General features: G+C 41.1%; 2 protein-coding genes across 4 annotated transcripts; one reads left to right on the plus strand and one right to left on the minus strand.

The window, feature by feature from the left end:
- The first annotated feature begins 747 nt into the window (after window positions 1-747).
- On the plus strand, window positions 748-4,871 carry rnft1 (ring finger protein, transmembrane 1). 3 transcript variants are annotated; one of them, XM_054625340.1, is made up of 9 exons: window positions 748-942; window positions 1,478-1,958; window positions 2,041-2,117; window positions 2,202-2,302; window positions 2,562-2,715; window positions 2,833-2,991; window positions 3,109-3,174; window positions 3,262-3,363; window positions 3,810-4,871. In XM_054625340.1, the coding sequence occupies exons 2-9, from the start codon at window positions 1,544-1,546 to the stop codon at window positions 3,942-3,944; spliced, it is 1,209 nt and encodes a 402-aa protein (XP_054481315.1). In that variant the 5' UTR covers window positions 748-942; window positions 1,478-1,543; the 3' UTR covers window positions 3,945-4,871. The 3 variants fall into 3 exon arrangements, with proteins under 3 accessions (XP_054481315.1, XP_054481314.1, XP_054481316.1); XM_054625339.1 differs by having other exon boundaries at window positions 1,498-1,958; XM_054625341.1 differs by having other exon boundaries at window positions 1,611-1,958.
- Window positions 4,872-4,963: 92 nt separating this feature from the next.
- Window positions 4,964-15,490, minus strand: rps6kb1a (ribosomal protein S6 kinase b, polypeptide 1a). The gene is made up of 15 exons (XM_054625338.1): window positions 15,275-15,490; window positions 14,538-14,581; window positions 13,476-13,596; window positions 11,865-11,933; window positions 11,092-11,239; window positions 10,807-10,864; window positions 9,978-10,078; window positions 9,774-9,864; window positions 9,555-9,645; window positions 9,322-9,429; window positions 9,159-9,221; window positions 8,914-8,991; window positions 8,710-8,817; window positions 8,092-8,204; window positions 4,964-7,607 (listed from the first exon to the last, which is right to left on the minus strand). Exons 1-15 carry the CDS (start codon window positions 15,344-15,346, stop codon window positions 7,367-7,369), a joined length of 1,506 nt encoding a protein of 501 aa, XP_054481313.1. The 5' UTR covers window positions 15,347-15,490; the 3' UTR covers window positions 4,964-7,366.

Consider the following 15,490-nt stretch of genomic DNA (forward strand, 5'->3'; position numbering starts at 1 on the left):
AAGGATTTCCAAGGAAGTGCTAGGACCGCAAGCTCTGAATTCAGGGAAGAGCGAGCTGCGAAAATCCAACAATGTACAACTCTGTGGTGGCATCAGCCATTTTTTATGCAGTGGTCTGCTGGAGCAGCAGCATCTCAGCAGCTGACAAGAAGAGACTGAACAAGCTTGTCAGGAAGGCCAGCAGTGTGCTGGGGTGTCCACTGGATACGGTGGAGGTGGTGGGAGACAGGAGGGTGATGGCCAAGCTGTCATCCCTGATGAACAACACCACTCACCCCATGCAGGACACCCTGGCAGCTCTGTGCAGCTCCTTCAGCCACCGGCTGCTTCACCCCCGGTGTGTGAAGGAGAGGTACCGCAGGTCCTTCCTTCCTGCTGCTGTCAGGCTGCACAACCAGCTCTGCTCCAGTAGACCACATGACACATGACAATAAAAACACTGTGCAATAATAGTTAAAATATATATTTTATTTTTTTCTGTCTGTAAATATTATATTTCAGTTATTGTGTTTTTCTACTGTTTTTATTGCTTATTTTTTATCTTGTCTTTCTTTACTATGTCTCTTGTGTGCACTTTAACTCTATGCTGCTGTAAGCCTGCATTTCTAATAAAGGATTCTTATCTTATCTTATCTTATCTTATCTTAAATTGTGTTCATTTAATTATTATTTATCGAGTGTGATTCTAAAATACTCCACTAGGTGGCGGCATTGCAGCATTTTACATCCGATGTGCCGTAAAACGCTACAGAAGAAGTTTGCGACGTTTGCTGTCGTAAACAAAGTCAAGATGTCTGAACGGCCAGCTTATGGTTTAGCCTGAAACACAACCGCTTAGTTTGGTTTTTGATTTACTTTTGCTTATGTTTAGTTTGGCGACTTGGACATTGTATTAGATGGAGACCAATAACTTAGCATGAAACTCCGGGTGCAGAATGACAGGTGAGCTGAAGCTTTTACCTGAAAGTGTGGCCTGAACATCTGTTAGCTGCTAATGCTAACGGCAGCAGCCCAGATCACTACTTTTGGGTTTATTGCCTGGAAATTACTGATGTAACTGACGTAAAGTTCACCTCATAGCCTGGATTGTCAGTATAACTTAGTCAACCTTATAGTTATCACAAAGTACAGCCTTTAAACATTCTACAAGTTAATACTTATGCAACAAGATATATACATATTCCTATGATCACAAGGTATCATTGGTGTTGACACCTATTAAAAACACTTTAGCATGTTCTATCAAAGTGTTTTGTTTTCTGGGATCCCTCTTTTCAAAGATAAATGCGAGGACCTCAGTACAAATGTGTGTTATACTTATATTCCTTTATTGATCCCCATGGGGGAAATTCAAGGAACATTCCCTATAGTAGATTCACTGACAACTGTGGGGCTTCCACCAGTAACTATTGTACAACTTGTAAATCCAGCTGCAAACACAGTTGGTGCTGGACACCTTGTTACTGAGACTGCAAAGTTGTGTGTTTTATGTCAAAGGAGTGATTCCAGAAGAGCACTGAAACTGAGGGAGTCTGCTGCTGTAATGCAGCCTGATGCAAGTGAGCACGGCGCTCATACAGGAAATGGTTTGTCCCTAACTCTGCAACCAGAACTTACCAGGACACCGGTCCCAGGTGCTGCGGCTGCTGCTGCAAACCCAGATTGCAATGAGGTGCGAGTAACCATGACCAGCAAGCCTGGGGAGTCCACTGGAGGAGCATCATCCAGGAGGTCCAGAGTCAACTCACACAGCCACTCCCATTCTCAGCCACACGTACACAACCGGGTGCCGCACCACTCGAATTCTGAGGCTGAGCTTGACCCGCCTGACTCCGATCTGGATTCTGGAGAACCCAGTTCCTCCTTGTCTGAGCTTCGCTGTCTCTTCCGCTGGCTTCAAAAGAGTCTTCCTTTCCTTGTCATTGTGTGCGCCAAGCTAGTCATCCAACATGCTCTTGGTGAGTAGAAGTTGCATAAACACCATTACTGCGACTGTAAACACAAGACATAATGTTATACTCTTTCCTTTCCCTTTATCAGGTCTAGCAGTTGGGGTTGGCCTCTTCACAACTTTTTTATATGTGAATAAAAACATTCAAACTCAAGTCTTTCTTCAGGTAAGAAGAGAACAAGGAAGCACATTCCTTATGCAGTTTATTGCTGTTAGATTCCTAAGCCATGTTTTGCCTGTTTCTCTTCAGGATCGTCACTCGAAGCTGCAGTGTGTTTGGCTGCTACTGTTCCTGATCTCTTCCACCCTCCTGCTTTACTACACCTTTCTCACTGAGACAATTCACTATTGGTATGAATTAATGCATCACCAGAACAACAACACTGTGTGGCCATATTCTGTAACCAATTACGTGTTCTTGGAATATATTTTCAAATAGTAGGCAGCCAGAACACACAGTGGTCATTTCTTTATACTTTGGGTCTCTTTACCACAGCTCTCTCATCCAGCGGGACTTTGTTCACCTGTTCAGCAGTTTAGTAAACAGCTTAACCTGGAATGACTAAATGCTAAAACGTGCCATTTAACCTAAATGTCCACCTCCTTTCAGCCTCATCTTCCTCAGCCCAGCCATTGAGCCGCTGGGTTTCTGGGAGGTTCCCTGGGCTGTCGGCATCACAAACTTCATAATAAAGTTTCTCTTTATGGGGATTAAGTGCCTTATTCTGCTGCTGCCATCCTCACTGGTGACATACAGAACCCAGGTGAGTGTGGGGGATTTCTCCTTTTAATTGTTGGATAAGAAACTAAATATCACTCTGATGTTATGTATGTCTTGGCAGCGCAGGCTCAGTATCTCCTATTTTGTATTATGTCTCCAGGGGCGGTGGGTGATGCTGACTGAGGAGCTGGGTCAGGTCCACCAGGCCATGGCTCCAGTCCCACTTTGGTTCCGCTACCTGGTCACGTACCAGGAGGTTGATGGCACCCCTGGACTCACACTGGGGGTCCTGCTGGCTTTGCTCTACCTCATACTGAAGGTGTGATCAGTCAAACTAACCAGCAATAGATCGTTGTATTGTGTAAATGTTAAAAGCAACAAAAAAAAACATTACTAAAATACATTTTTACAATTTTGTTATTTTTCTCTCTTTCAGCTTTTAGGATTGTACGGACAATGGACGTCTTTACTGAAAACCATGAGGATATTTGTAAAGGGCGAGGTCAGTGGTAAACAACTTCTTTGATAAATGGTAAATGGTGGCATTCAGCAACCAGCTGTTTACATTTTTTTGTTTTTTGTTTCTCAGCATACAGGCTCAGCAGCCACTAGGAGTCAGTGCAGCGAGGCTGGAGACGTCTGTCCCATCTGTCAGGGAGAGTACAGGGAGCCTCGGGTTCTACTCTGTCAGGTAAAACCAAAGCAGTGTGTGCTACAGGGCTTTATCATTGTAGTTGTATTTTTAATGTGAAGTTATTGATTAGGTAACTGTGCTGTGTGGGCATTAATAAACATATTTAGATCCTCCAGGCATTTGTCAATCACATCCCTCCTCTTTAATAATGGTATCAAACTTAATCACAGCATACTGCAGTTGCTAAAATCATGTGCTTTGGATCACAACTTTATATTTCTTTGAGCGAGAGCAGTATTACATGAGAAAATCTGTAAAATTATTAGATTTATTTTTAAAAATCAGACTTTTTCTCCCCTGCAGTTTTTTTTCCTTCTTTCTTATTAACTACTCAAATAATAACCCATTCCTTATATAATAATATATATCTGACCCGTTGTTTTCCTAGTCATGTATGGTAAGAGCGGGAAATGCTGACATGTTGTCGTTTTTCTGCTGTGCAGCACATATTCTGTGACGAATGCATCGCTCTGTGGTTTAACCGGGAGAAGAGCTGCCCTCTCTGCCGCACCGTGATCACAGAGAAGGTTTACAAGTGGAGGGATGGAGCCACATCTCCACACCTGCAGATTTATTGATCGATAAGGGGCTTTTGGGTGAAGGGCATTGGTATTAGCTTGTATTTAATGTGATTTTCTGCAGCTGTCGAACCCCACTGACAAATAATGTTATACACACTGTTTCATGAAGCATCTGAGGGCTGTGCCCCCTGCAGGCTGAGAGGTCAGTAAGGACACGCATATTGCACCTACAGTAGGCATCTTTCTGGATATTTACCTGCACATACCTACATGCCATACTCAGACAAGAGAAAGTTGATCATGTCATGCCCTCAAGTGATTTTTCCATTTTAAGTTGTTTCCTTTTGTTTCTTTTATTTACCTTTAATCTTGGTATAAACTTTCCTGATTGGGCAGCAAATTGTTCTACTTCCACAGTTTCCACTACTTGTAAATATGGAAACATCAGAGAAATATATATTAAATAAGTATTTTAAACCGTTTTTCCTCCATCACATTTCAACAAACATGCAACGTACAAAAACCCTCTCTTATCCAGTGTTTCTATATTTTTTTGGAAGTGATTTCTTATTTGTAATAATCAACAGCTCAAGAGTGCTTGCTGGATTCTGCTTTAGCTGCACCTTTGAGCTTAAACAGGACTTTAAAGGCTTTTAGGAAGCCCGGTACATAATACCATCAAATGGTCCAGTAGTGACCAGACCTTTGCCTGCATGCATCCATGGCAGGCTAAATAATAACTTTATGTGATGGATAAACAGTTTGGCTTTTGGTTACTATTTCTTTTCATCGTCTGATAAAAAGGATGCAACTGAGCGTGTGAGATTAATTCACACACAAATTATTTTTCTATAGAGGCGACATCGCCTTGTTTTTGTAAAAACCAAAGAGTGGGAGAAACATCTATTTTATTATGTACAAAAATAATTTCACTGTTATTTTTAATCCATTTAAATGCATAAACTATCTGAATAAAGATCTTCCATTTGAATGTTTGTGACTTATGTTATGTAGCAAACTGAGAATCACTTATTTACTGAGTAGCTAAACCTTCGAGTAGCAATCCTGGACAACCGAGGTTTAGAAGAGTCTTGGTTTTGGAGATCATATTCATCCCCAAGACGTCCTGAGATAACCTGAAAAACAGTTCAAATGAACAGATTTTGCCACTTTGTACCATCTATTCTGTTACATTGCCTCTGCTCTGAGACGATTTTATTTTGACTTTGTTATGTACATGATACATATTAACATTCCCCATCTGAAAGGGCAGATCTAGGGGTAACAAAGCAACAGGAATAATGTTATTCAATGCCCACCAGGGATTAAAACACCCACTTAAATCAAAGATAGGGTTTCTCACCTAAAGTAAGCGTGATAAGATGGTTCTCAAACATCTCAGTGTGGAGGATATTAAACTGTAGCTAAACAGAAGATTAAATCTCTATTAAACTCTACACACAAGGAGAAATGATCCTGCTCAGATCATATGTGAAGCAAAGAAATTAAAATCCTTAGTTTGAGCATCAGTTTTTCCGCCACAATAACTGCCCTTGCTTTAAGCACTGCAAAAGACAAACTGAAGTCCATGTTCACAGCAAGGAAAGTCTAAGATATTCAAATGTTTTCTGAAATCGTCCCTTCAATATGATACTAAGCCCCACAATAAATACTGTTGGTCATTTAGGTAACTGTCCTCAATTTTGGAATAAAAAAAAAAAGCTGCATCTGAAAATGCCGTAAGACATTTGTGGAAATAGAATCATACTGTACATGCCTATTATCATTATTATGGCAAAATAAGTCTCTGATGACAATGCCAAATCAAATGACAAGACATTCTGCTGCCTGACCCAACTTATACTACATAATAAATACATAGTTTGCATAGTGTGAACAATACAGTGGAAACACATTGGCACTTAAAATAAATATTTTAACACATTAACAAAGAAAGTTTAGTGGAGTAAAACGTGGAGTGACTGGTCTTTAACACAATTGTTGTACCGGAATGGTTGAAGAAGAAAATCAGTGGGCTCAGACTGACACGGATCCATATTAGAACCTCCGTCTGAGCTACACATCAAACAACATTAAACTGGCTCTATGAGCATCAATGTGAACAAAAACGTGTTTGACCTTTGAACCTTGTTGTCCAGGGTTTGTTTTCATACCAGAAAAAAAGAAATCATTTGGTTCGTTGAAACAGTGCTTTTGGTCAATTCATTTGGATAACAAAACGCATAAGGGAGCCATTCAAACTGAAGCAAATTTTCATCCATTCAATAGTCAGTTATCATTGAGGGAATCTGCATCCAACACGGTGGTCAGTTTTAGGGAAAGAAGATTTGAATGGCTTGACTCCAGAGGCTCATATAGCAGCTTCACATCATATAAACAGGTCATACATCTCAGGTCAAACAGTGTTTAACCCATTCCACCGAGAGCCCAGTTACTGTAAATGCACAAAAAGCTCAAAAGACATGAACACTGCCTGAATCAATGCAGGGCAGTGACATGAGTTTGGCTGTGCGTATTTGGGTGGACCTGTTGAAATGACCGTGGCAATGAGACTGCATGACTAGACGAGTTAAAAACAATGCTGCAGGGGCCATTGGAGCCAAGCAGCACAGGAGAGACACGCAAAAAAAAGGCATTTAGAGTCGGTTTACATTCAACAGAAAGAAACTGAACATAGCTTCTGGACAGGCCTCCGACAGAAAGCACTCCAGTCAGACAAAGTAAAGCAGTGGCAGCAATTGGTATTGATTGTGGTGGAAGTGATGCTTTCAGCTGAAATTTCACTTCTGTCTTTTTATAGCTGCTTTTCCGTAATTCGTGCTCCACCTACTCTTGACCACACGCTCCAGTGACAAAGGCAATGTGATTGTTTTTCCTCAAACATAAAGGAATAGTGTGTTCATCGTGGAATTGTTAACCAATAAATCTACATACTGACAGTGCAACCTGCAAGTTCTCACAAGATGACTGCTTAACAAAGAAGAGCCCAGCATATTGAGGGTGAAATAAAAACCCAGTTACCAAATTCTCTCACTGTGATTAGGCAATGAGTCGTTAACAATAGAATTAACATTCACCAGACTTGAGGATAAAAGAGCACCAGTAAATCATATGATAATGCCAGTTGAGTTCACCAAGCTGGCATTACCCAGCCAACAACAAGCGTGTCAACTTTACTTTCATTAAAGAGAACCTCTCACACAACTTCCCCCTACTCTCATATCTACTCTACTTCACTGCTGATTATCTGCGTCAGGCCGCGGCAGCCAGGCTGATTCAGGAGGGATGGGAAGGCGCTGCTGGAAGAGCTGGTGATCGGCACTGACAGGGTCAGTCAATTTAAAAATAAAAATAAAAATAATAATAATAATAATCTACAAGTCTCTTTGAAAGCTAACCACAAAAAGGAAGAAGAAAAGGAATTGGAAGAGTCCTAATGTTCTTAAGCGAGCCGAGCGTCATAGGTTCATGCGCAGATGTTCCGGCCGCTTGGAGTTCATGGGGTAGGCCTGCTTTTTGTAGAGTCCCGCATTGATGCCCGAGGGCTGCCTGATGGGAAGCGGCGCAGAGACCTCACAGGCGCCACTGCCGCTGGTCTCCATTTGCTCCGCTGTTGACACCTCCATGGGTTGCTCAACAGTGCAGCGGGTCGCCGGGGGTCCCCGGGACCAGCAGTCCCCTCCTGCAAACTTCACCGGACTGTGGAAGACAGATATGTGAGCCACTATTGTCTGCCAGGCACCAGACCTAATTTGTAAGGTCACAGAGCAATGAGCAATGAGCAAACATACCTAGAAAGAATATGGAGGCTAAAGGCAGATTATTTTTAAACCCCTGGTGAGTAAGGATTTCAATAGAACCGTTGTTCTAATAGCTTACAGATATTCAGACAGAAGTTTATCAATTTCCTTTGCCTGCCTGACAAGCATGTAAGCTCTTTTTATCTTAAATTCCTCTAAATGAAATTCAACTCAAGATTAACACAACTGACCCCGACTTATTCCTGGTGTGCCATTTTAAAAGGGGCTTAATTTCCCCTTCCAATGGTGGCTTTGTTTAGGTCCAGCGATTTACATTTACAAGGTCAGCAAATGGGTAAACTATGTGGGAAAAGACTGTGGGAAAATCTGAAAATAACAGTTGGACTTCAATGGAACCTGAGACAAAAACAACTTGCTGTTACCTCACAGGTGTTCTTGGACTTCCTGGGAACTTCCGTGGTGAGCGCACCTTTGGCTCAAAAGAGAACTTCTCTTTGACGTTTTCCAGCACGGACGGGGCTACATATGTGAAACCCTGGGGGAGGGGGGGAACAAAGAGAGGTCTGAGTCCACCTCTTCAAAGACCATCTTTCCAAAAACAACCCACAGCTGATGATGAGCAATGAAATGCTGAGTAAACCATATCATGCAATGTGGTGGAACAGTGAGTGAGTTTCCAGGAAAGCAAACAGGACTACACCAGATGGGATGCATTAACTGATTCTCGTAAGACCTACTAAGGAAATAAAAAAACACTGGGTCCAGAGCTGGCCTCTGTTTGTATGTTTGTTTGATTGTTTGACAACACAGAAATAGCAAAGTGCAAGAGTAAATGCCACGGTGTTCTATTAAAAACTTTACTTTTAATACTCAATCCCAAATCTGCTTTGAGTCTTTTGGTATTTTTGAATGTTTTATCATGGATCAATCCTCATATAATTTGTTATCAAGTTATAAAAAAATTCTAGAAACTCCAGAAAGTGAGAAAGGAGGAGAGAAAAGGTCCACTGTTTGCTGGGAGTTCAGCACTAGTGACCCACCAGGAAGACTTGATTGGCACTCTCGCTGAGCGTGGAGTCGTCAGGGCTGTCCACTGGAGTCTGGCTGGTGAACTTGGAGTCAAACTGGCTGACGTCATCAGCCGATTGCTGCCAAAAATAGCAAGTCAGTTAATCATATAGCAGGGACATAACACTGGTCACAGAGGACGTTGCTGCATTAAAAAAAACACAAAGAAAACTTACCAGGTATGGTTTAAATGGAGGTTCTACTTTGCGAGCGAGGAGGTCATCCCAATTTATATGACGGAAGAATGGGTGGGCCTTGGAAATTCATGAGAGCAGCAGGGATTTTATTATTTCATGACTACCAGAAGGTTTTCCAAGAAGAAGCGTTCTTATTTTTGGAGTTATTCTATTAAGGCCCAGATCAATATGTTAACACACTGCATGCATACTATTGTGACCTTACTTTAAACGGATGTATTTACCTGGACCTCGGCAGCATCTCCTGGTCCAGCCCCGAGTCGCAATGAGGCATTTCGTTTCAGCAGCTGAAAGAGAAAATTTGGATTAATTTTCTGTCACTCCAAATGTTTCTGCAGTGACATGTCCAGTGAAGCATGAGCCAGAAGTAAGGCTATCACAGCTCACCTTTTTCAGGAGGTCCCTGGCTTCTTGTGTGAGGTAAGGCGGAAGGCTGAGTTTGCATTTTAAAATTTTGTCAATTGTCTTCTTTCGGTTTTCACCGGTGAATGGGGGCTAAAAAAAGGAAGTAGGACCAAAACAACAGTTAGCAATAGTAGCAAATGCTTCCTACATGAATGTACATTACCATTTTTCATTCTTTAGCAATGCGACTATGGGGTTTATTAGTGTGCACTTACTGCTCCTGTCAGCATGTCATACATGAGAGCTCCCAAACTCCACCAGTCCACTGCTCGGTTATGTCCACTTCTCATCAGGATCTCTGGAGCCCTGAGAAAAGGAAGAGGGGATGACAATTATGATACAGCAGATACACTAACTGTGTAAGAAATAGGAAATGTGCATAAGTCTGCAATAATGAATCTACATAATCTGCACAGTGATTGTGTGCAACATACATGTATTCGATAGTGCCACAGAAGGTGTGGGTGACCGTTCCGTCGTGGATGGACTCTTTGCAAAGACCGAAGTCTGTCAGCTTCACATGTCCTAGAAGGAAAATGGAACCAAAGTGAGAAAATGAGAGAAACTAAAGACAGTTGGAAGACTATTTTTGTTCATAATCTTCCCTTTGTTGTTAGGGACCCTTCAGGTTTGTGTACCGTTGTCGTTGAGCATGATGTTCTCAGGCTTCAGGTCTCTATAGATGATGCCTTTCTGGTGCAGGTGACCCAGTGCCATCGAGATCTCAGCCAGGTAGAAACTGTCAACAGATGCAGGTCACACATTAAGCACTTTCGTTGACATCAAGTGAATCACTGATTATTTATGTCTATGACTGTTTTCTGCACTTTAGGTGTTATTCTCAATGTCATCTGGGTTATTCTAGGAATATTACACACCCCTATTTGTTCAGCAGCTTGGTTCATGTAATCACCGTTTGCATCTACAGGCTGTGTTTATTTTGAAAACAGAACAGCAGATACTGCAAGAGTTTTGTCCATGTTCCAAGTGACTGTCACACCGCTTAAGAAGCAGTTTCACATATCTGCCTGTTTTTAAAAACGGAATGCTTCCCACTTAAAAAACCCTAAACGAGTTTGCCTGCATTAGTCCGACAGAGACAACAGATTACACTGACACCTTATCTGGCCTGTACATCATGAGTAAGCAATAAAATACCTTGCAGAGACAACTGGCAACACTGGGTGTTTGTTAAGATGCCCATGCTGTTGCCATTTGGAAATGGGTTTATATTGTAAACAGTATGGGTACAAATACAGTGAGTGGAAAGAGGGATAAAATTATTCAACAAGATTTAGATTTGACGTGTTTACACAAAACATCCTGAAACAGGAAAGTTTAAAAAACAAATCCTTTTTTACATTTTATTTAGTTTCTCAGGATAAACTCCCTTTCACCAACAGAAACTAACGGCTAATGTTCTCCAGGATTGTTAAGGCTTTACCAGTGACGGACCAGTTAACTCACCATGCTGTGTCCTCCATGAAGATGCCTTCTCTTTCCAGTTGCATAAACAGCTCCCCTCCTGCAGTCAACACATAAAAAGTCATATTTATCCACAATGGAAATAGATTTTCACTTTATAAAAAAAAAAAAAGAAGGGAAAAAGAAAAAAAACACCCATCCAATGTCTGGTTCACATAAAATTGTCTATGCTTTCATAATACCTAAGAAGTATTTCATAAGTATTTCAAAATCATGTGAATGTAAGGGTTTCCGCTGTACAGTTTCATCGGGCCTCACGATGCTCACCGCTCAGATACTCCAGGATGAGGTACAACTTTCCCCCGGTCTGGAAGGCATAGATGAGGTCCACAATGAAAGGATGCTTCACCTCCTCTAGAATGTTCCTCTCAGCTTTGGTGTGAGCTGTGTCCTTTGCATTACGCACAATCATGGCCTGGCAAAGGACAGAACGGCACACAGCGGGTCAGGGTGGGAAGTTGTTAATAATAACCTTAACCCCATTAGCTAGTGTCAAAGCTTCAACATCAGCTGCAGAGCCAGAGCAACAATCACGCACCAGGTTGGTCGCTACAGTCAAGTCTCATTGAGCCAATAAACACAGTCATTACCAGAAAAACCTCAAGCTTCGGGGGAATATGAGCTGGCTTTTCAAGCAAAGTCTGTAAACAGCTCTGTGTCAGCTGCTGAGAGGAGGCCAAGCTGAACAGAAGCAGGAGGTCAGATGTTTCATGGGAAATAGCCTCCACCAGTACGTCACCAGAGAAGGCACACAGTGACATACAGTATAATGTGAAACACTGATAAAATGAACTGAGTATTTAATGTGCTCATTCCCAATAGATGGAGGCCCCTTGTCTTTGTTTACATATAGATTAGATAATGCAGATGCTATTCCTCTCACAATAAACGTCTCTGTATGCATGTCTGGGGGAAGTTAAGCCCACCTTTAATTGGTGGACAGCAAACGTATTTGAGTTGCTCTCTGAAATTAATGAGATTATTCTCACTGAATAATACGCAAACCTTCAGCCAAACATGAGACAGGAACATTCACTCACCTTCTTCAGAACTTTCATGGCGAATATCTTCCCGGAGGTGGAACCTGATACCTTCCGAACCTGAAACACCTGTAAAAATTGTACATCACATGAAGCAAAATCTACAGACATTTACACAGGTATCTGCATCATTCACCAAGTTCAATTTAAGACATTTTTAAATAACACATCCATTACAATCTTTATCTTATCACATTTTTTCAGTACTTCCCAGCAGTTCATAATTCCTGATGATAGAACTAATTAAACTAATATCCAGGTGACAAGGACCTGGATAAGCAGCCGAAAAGGAATATATGTATTAACCTCATAGGAAAAGTTCATTTAAGTTTTGGCTATAATCGACACTTATAGTAACTCATAATGAGAAAGTTGATGTAGATTGCAGTAGTGCTCGCTATAGTTCTGATGGTGCTGACTGAACTAAATTAAAAAGTTGAGCACCCTCCTGCATGCCCAATTTACTGTTAAAACAATCATACTTTAGTGTCTCACTTCTCCCGACAGCCCAAAACCACATACAAACACGTTTTAGAACTAACATTACTGCCTACAGCTGGAAGAGAAAATATTCAAGTGGCTTTTGTAGACTTTTCCATATGATCTGAGGCCTTATTTGAGGAAACTGAATTCACTTCCTGACCTATAGATACCCTGGCGATACCCTTTCCCTGCATTTGTGTGTTATTCTTCTCTAATTCTGATTAAAGTGGGACCAGGGACTGTTCTGATTTTGCGTAAGACAGCAATCTTTCAAGAATAAGTTTTATGACCAAGGAATTTTAATTATTTGCCCAACTATATACTGTTAAGAAGACAAAAATATCTACTTAAAAGTGTGTTTCCAAAAATGTAATTACTTTGTAATGCTGAGAAATTCCCAGGCTGCAGAAAATGACTTCTTAGTCATCATATTCAAAACCACTTCAAGAAGGAATAAGTCATGTGTTTGCTTGCAGAGTCAAAAGTGTCTCCAAAATAACTGATATGCACTTTCAAAGTCAGGCTTCGAAATGAGAACATTTCCAGAAACTCTAGGGGTGATAATACCAAAACAAAACCAAAACAGTTTTGTATATCTGAATTGTTTTACAATAAGATAGAGGGGGTGGAAGGGGATTACATTTCTGCATTGTGATTTTGGTAAGAGAGGAGGTGGTTCTGGGACCTCATGTCTGACATATAAAAGGTGCCACAGTCAGAAGACACTCTTATATATCTCTGGGGGCCATGAACAAAGTGATGACATTTCTTGCATGCAAAACTCAATTCCCAGCCACAAAATAAGTCCCCACACATTGGAATTTCAAGCCAATTTCAAAACCCTCCCCATTGTACTGGCAAAGTCATGGAAAGTCCCAAGCCAATTAGCCAAAAATCCAAATGAAAAAGTGGTATTTTCCAAACTTTTCAACGAAATAATATAAAGGGTCACATACAGTGCCCATTGAGAAAATAAAGCCTTTAGTTATCAACCTGCATATAGAATATATGGTTCCAACTTTCAAAATCCAAATCTAAAGTCATGTTAAATCATAAAGAGGAACGAGTAATGGAGGAGTCAAATTCACAAGTTTATCTATTTTCATGACAGACAATCAGATGCCTCACCTTTCCATAGCCACCTTTTCCCAAAACTTTCAGCAGCTCAAAGCATTCAGGCCTGATCTGCTCTGTTCCCTTGTTAACGCTGTTCTCTGAAATTTCAAACTTCTCACAGTCATCCATGTTACTGGCAAAACAAAAAAAATAAAGAAAATCACATTTGAAACATTCACTTAACATTGCGGTAACAATTTCAAAGACACAGCAGTATGATCAACATGATTATCAAGCATTTGGGCCTAAACATAGATCCACATTAGTGCAGTGACCCCTAATTGGATTGTTAGCCTTAAGAGACCCTATCCTAGGTTATATAAAGTATTACAGGTTCTCTTTGGATGGGTGACAAATTAAAAATATGGAATATCTTTCTACAGAAAGCAGTTCTTCCCTCCAGCTTCACAGACCATGCCAATGAGCACTGAAGATGTTCAGGAGGCTTGAGATGGTTCCAATCAGACTTTCTGTTAGTTTTCCCTTTAAGTTATCACCCACCTCTTATTTCTTGCCGGTTGCTCACGTTTTTTTTTGTACTTATACTGTAAAAACATTTACATAGAAGGTATTCAAGCACTACAAGTTATTTACAACTCCTTGAGGATAACTTCCAGTCATCCAAATAAAAATGTTATGACTATGGAGCCAGTAAATTAACGTTAACTCACCTCTTCAAGAAGTACTACCCTGAGCCTTCCTCGTAGCACTTATTGCACTCGTATTAGTTGTTGCACTTACTGTATTTGTACCAGTTCGCTGCACTTATTGAATTTGTATTTGTTTACTGCACTTATCCTATTCGTAGTAGTTTGTAGCACTTATTATATTCGTATTAGTCTGTTGCAATTATTGTTTTCGTAGTAATTTGCCTCTGCACTATACTTTTGCTCTGGTTTATGCTTTAAGATGCTTGTTTAAGAAAGGAGATGCACTTATGACTTCTGGTGACTAGTAGTTCTCTTGAATACCTATGTTGAATACACTTCCTGTAAGTCGCTTTGGATAAAAGCGTCTGCTAAATGACTGTAATGTAATGTAATGTAATGTAATGTATAGTTTTGTTGTACTTACAAGTCAAAGCCACTGCACTGGTCCATGTATTCACTGATCTGGACCTGAAAACAAGAGGCACAGGACAGAAACATCTCAGCATACAGGAATTCAAGGGAGGTCATTAACCAGCCGACCTGAGCTTGAATATAGATATATTATGGACGTTACTTGTTTTTAATTGTAGTGCCAATGAGTTAATTTCCTGAACATATACTTTAGCCTAACGTTAGTTCATTTGCTTTAAGTTAACAGGTAATGTCACAGCTGACTAAAGCATCACCAGGTTGGTTCAATAGACACACACACCTTCTCCTTAACGTTTACCAGCAATAAACCCATGTATGTTGTAACTAGCTACTTGCTAATTAACCAATGACCAGAGTAGAGTTAGTAACGTCATCTACAACTACAAACTTTGGTCGTTTCAGTCACACCTGCAGTCCAGCATTGGTAGCATGTTAGCCTGTTGTTGCTGTGAGCTCATTTAAAGCCCACTTATTCACATTTAAATGTACATTAGAGGTCCATACAGACATGTGGCATTTATGCAAATAGTGAACACACACTGTGATGTACATTTCTACAGACGGATGCAGCTCAGTGGTGTTAGCAACGCGGGCCTCGGAGCTACGTGCTAGCTAGCTACGTGCTAACTAGCTACGTGCTAGCTCACCGGCTAACAGCGGCTAGCTAGCTACGTGCTAGCTAGCCGGCTAACAGCGGCGGCGTTAGCCTCAACGTTAACGTAAACTCACCCCGTCCTCCAGGTCGTCGTCAGAGACATTCTCATCCGGTTGATCCAAGTCGATGTCGAAAACCCCGGCCATGGCCACGGCACTTCACTGGGTGTTTAGTCAGAAAACACAGCCCCTCATGGGAGAGCCGTTACCGTAACCACCGGCAACAGCAGAAAGCATGAGCTAGCATTAGCATCCCAGCTAACCAAAACAAGACGCGCAGGGGAAGCCTCT

The sequence above is a fragment of the Anoplopoma fimbria genome, chromosome 24, assembly GCF_027596085.1.
Source record: "Anoplopoma fimbria isolate UVic2021 breed Golden Eagle Sablefish chromosome 24, Afim_UVic_2022, whole genome shotgun sequence".
Lineage (NCBI taxonomy): Eukaryota > Metazoa > Chordata > Actinopteri > Perciformes > Anoplopomatidae > Anoplopoma > Anoplopoma fimbria.

Excerpts from the sequence above, each read along its gene's own strand:
- rnft1 (XM_054625339.1), top strand. The coding sequence starts at position 917 with ATGAAACTCCGGGTGCAGAATGACAG. Across the intron at positions 2,992-3,108 it reads TGCTCTACCTCATACTGAAG|CTTTTAGGATTGTACGGACA; the intron begins GTGTGATCAGTC and ends TCTCTCTTTCAG. Across the intron at positions 3,364-3,809 it reads CTCGGGTTCTACTCTGTCAG|CACATATTCTGTGACGAATG; the intron begins GTAAAACCAAAG and ends TCTGCTGTGCAG.
- rps6kb1a (XM_054625338.1), bottom strand. The coding sequence starts at position 15,346 with ATGGCCGGGGTTTTCGACATCGACTTGGATCAACCGGATGAGAATGTC. Across the intron at positions 8,992-9,158 it reads GAGATGCTGCCGAGGTCCAG|GCCCACCCATTCTTCCGTCA; the intron begins GTAAATACATCC and ends TGAATTTCCAAG. Across the intron at positions 8,205-8,709 it reads GTGCCAATCAAGTCTTCCTG|GGTTTCACATATGTAGCCCC; the intron begins GTGGGTCACTAG and ends CCCCTCCCCCAG.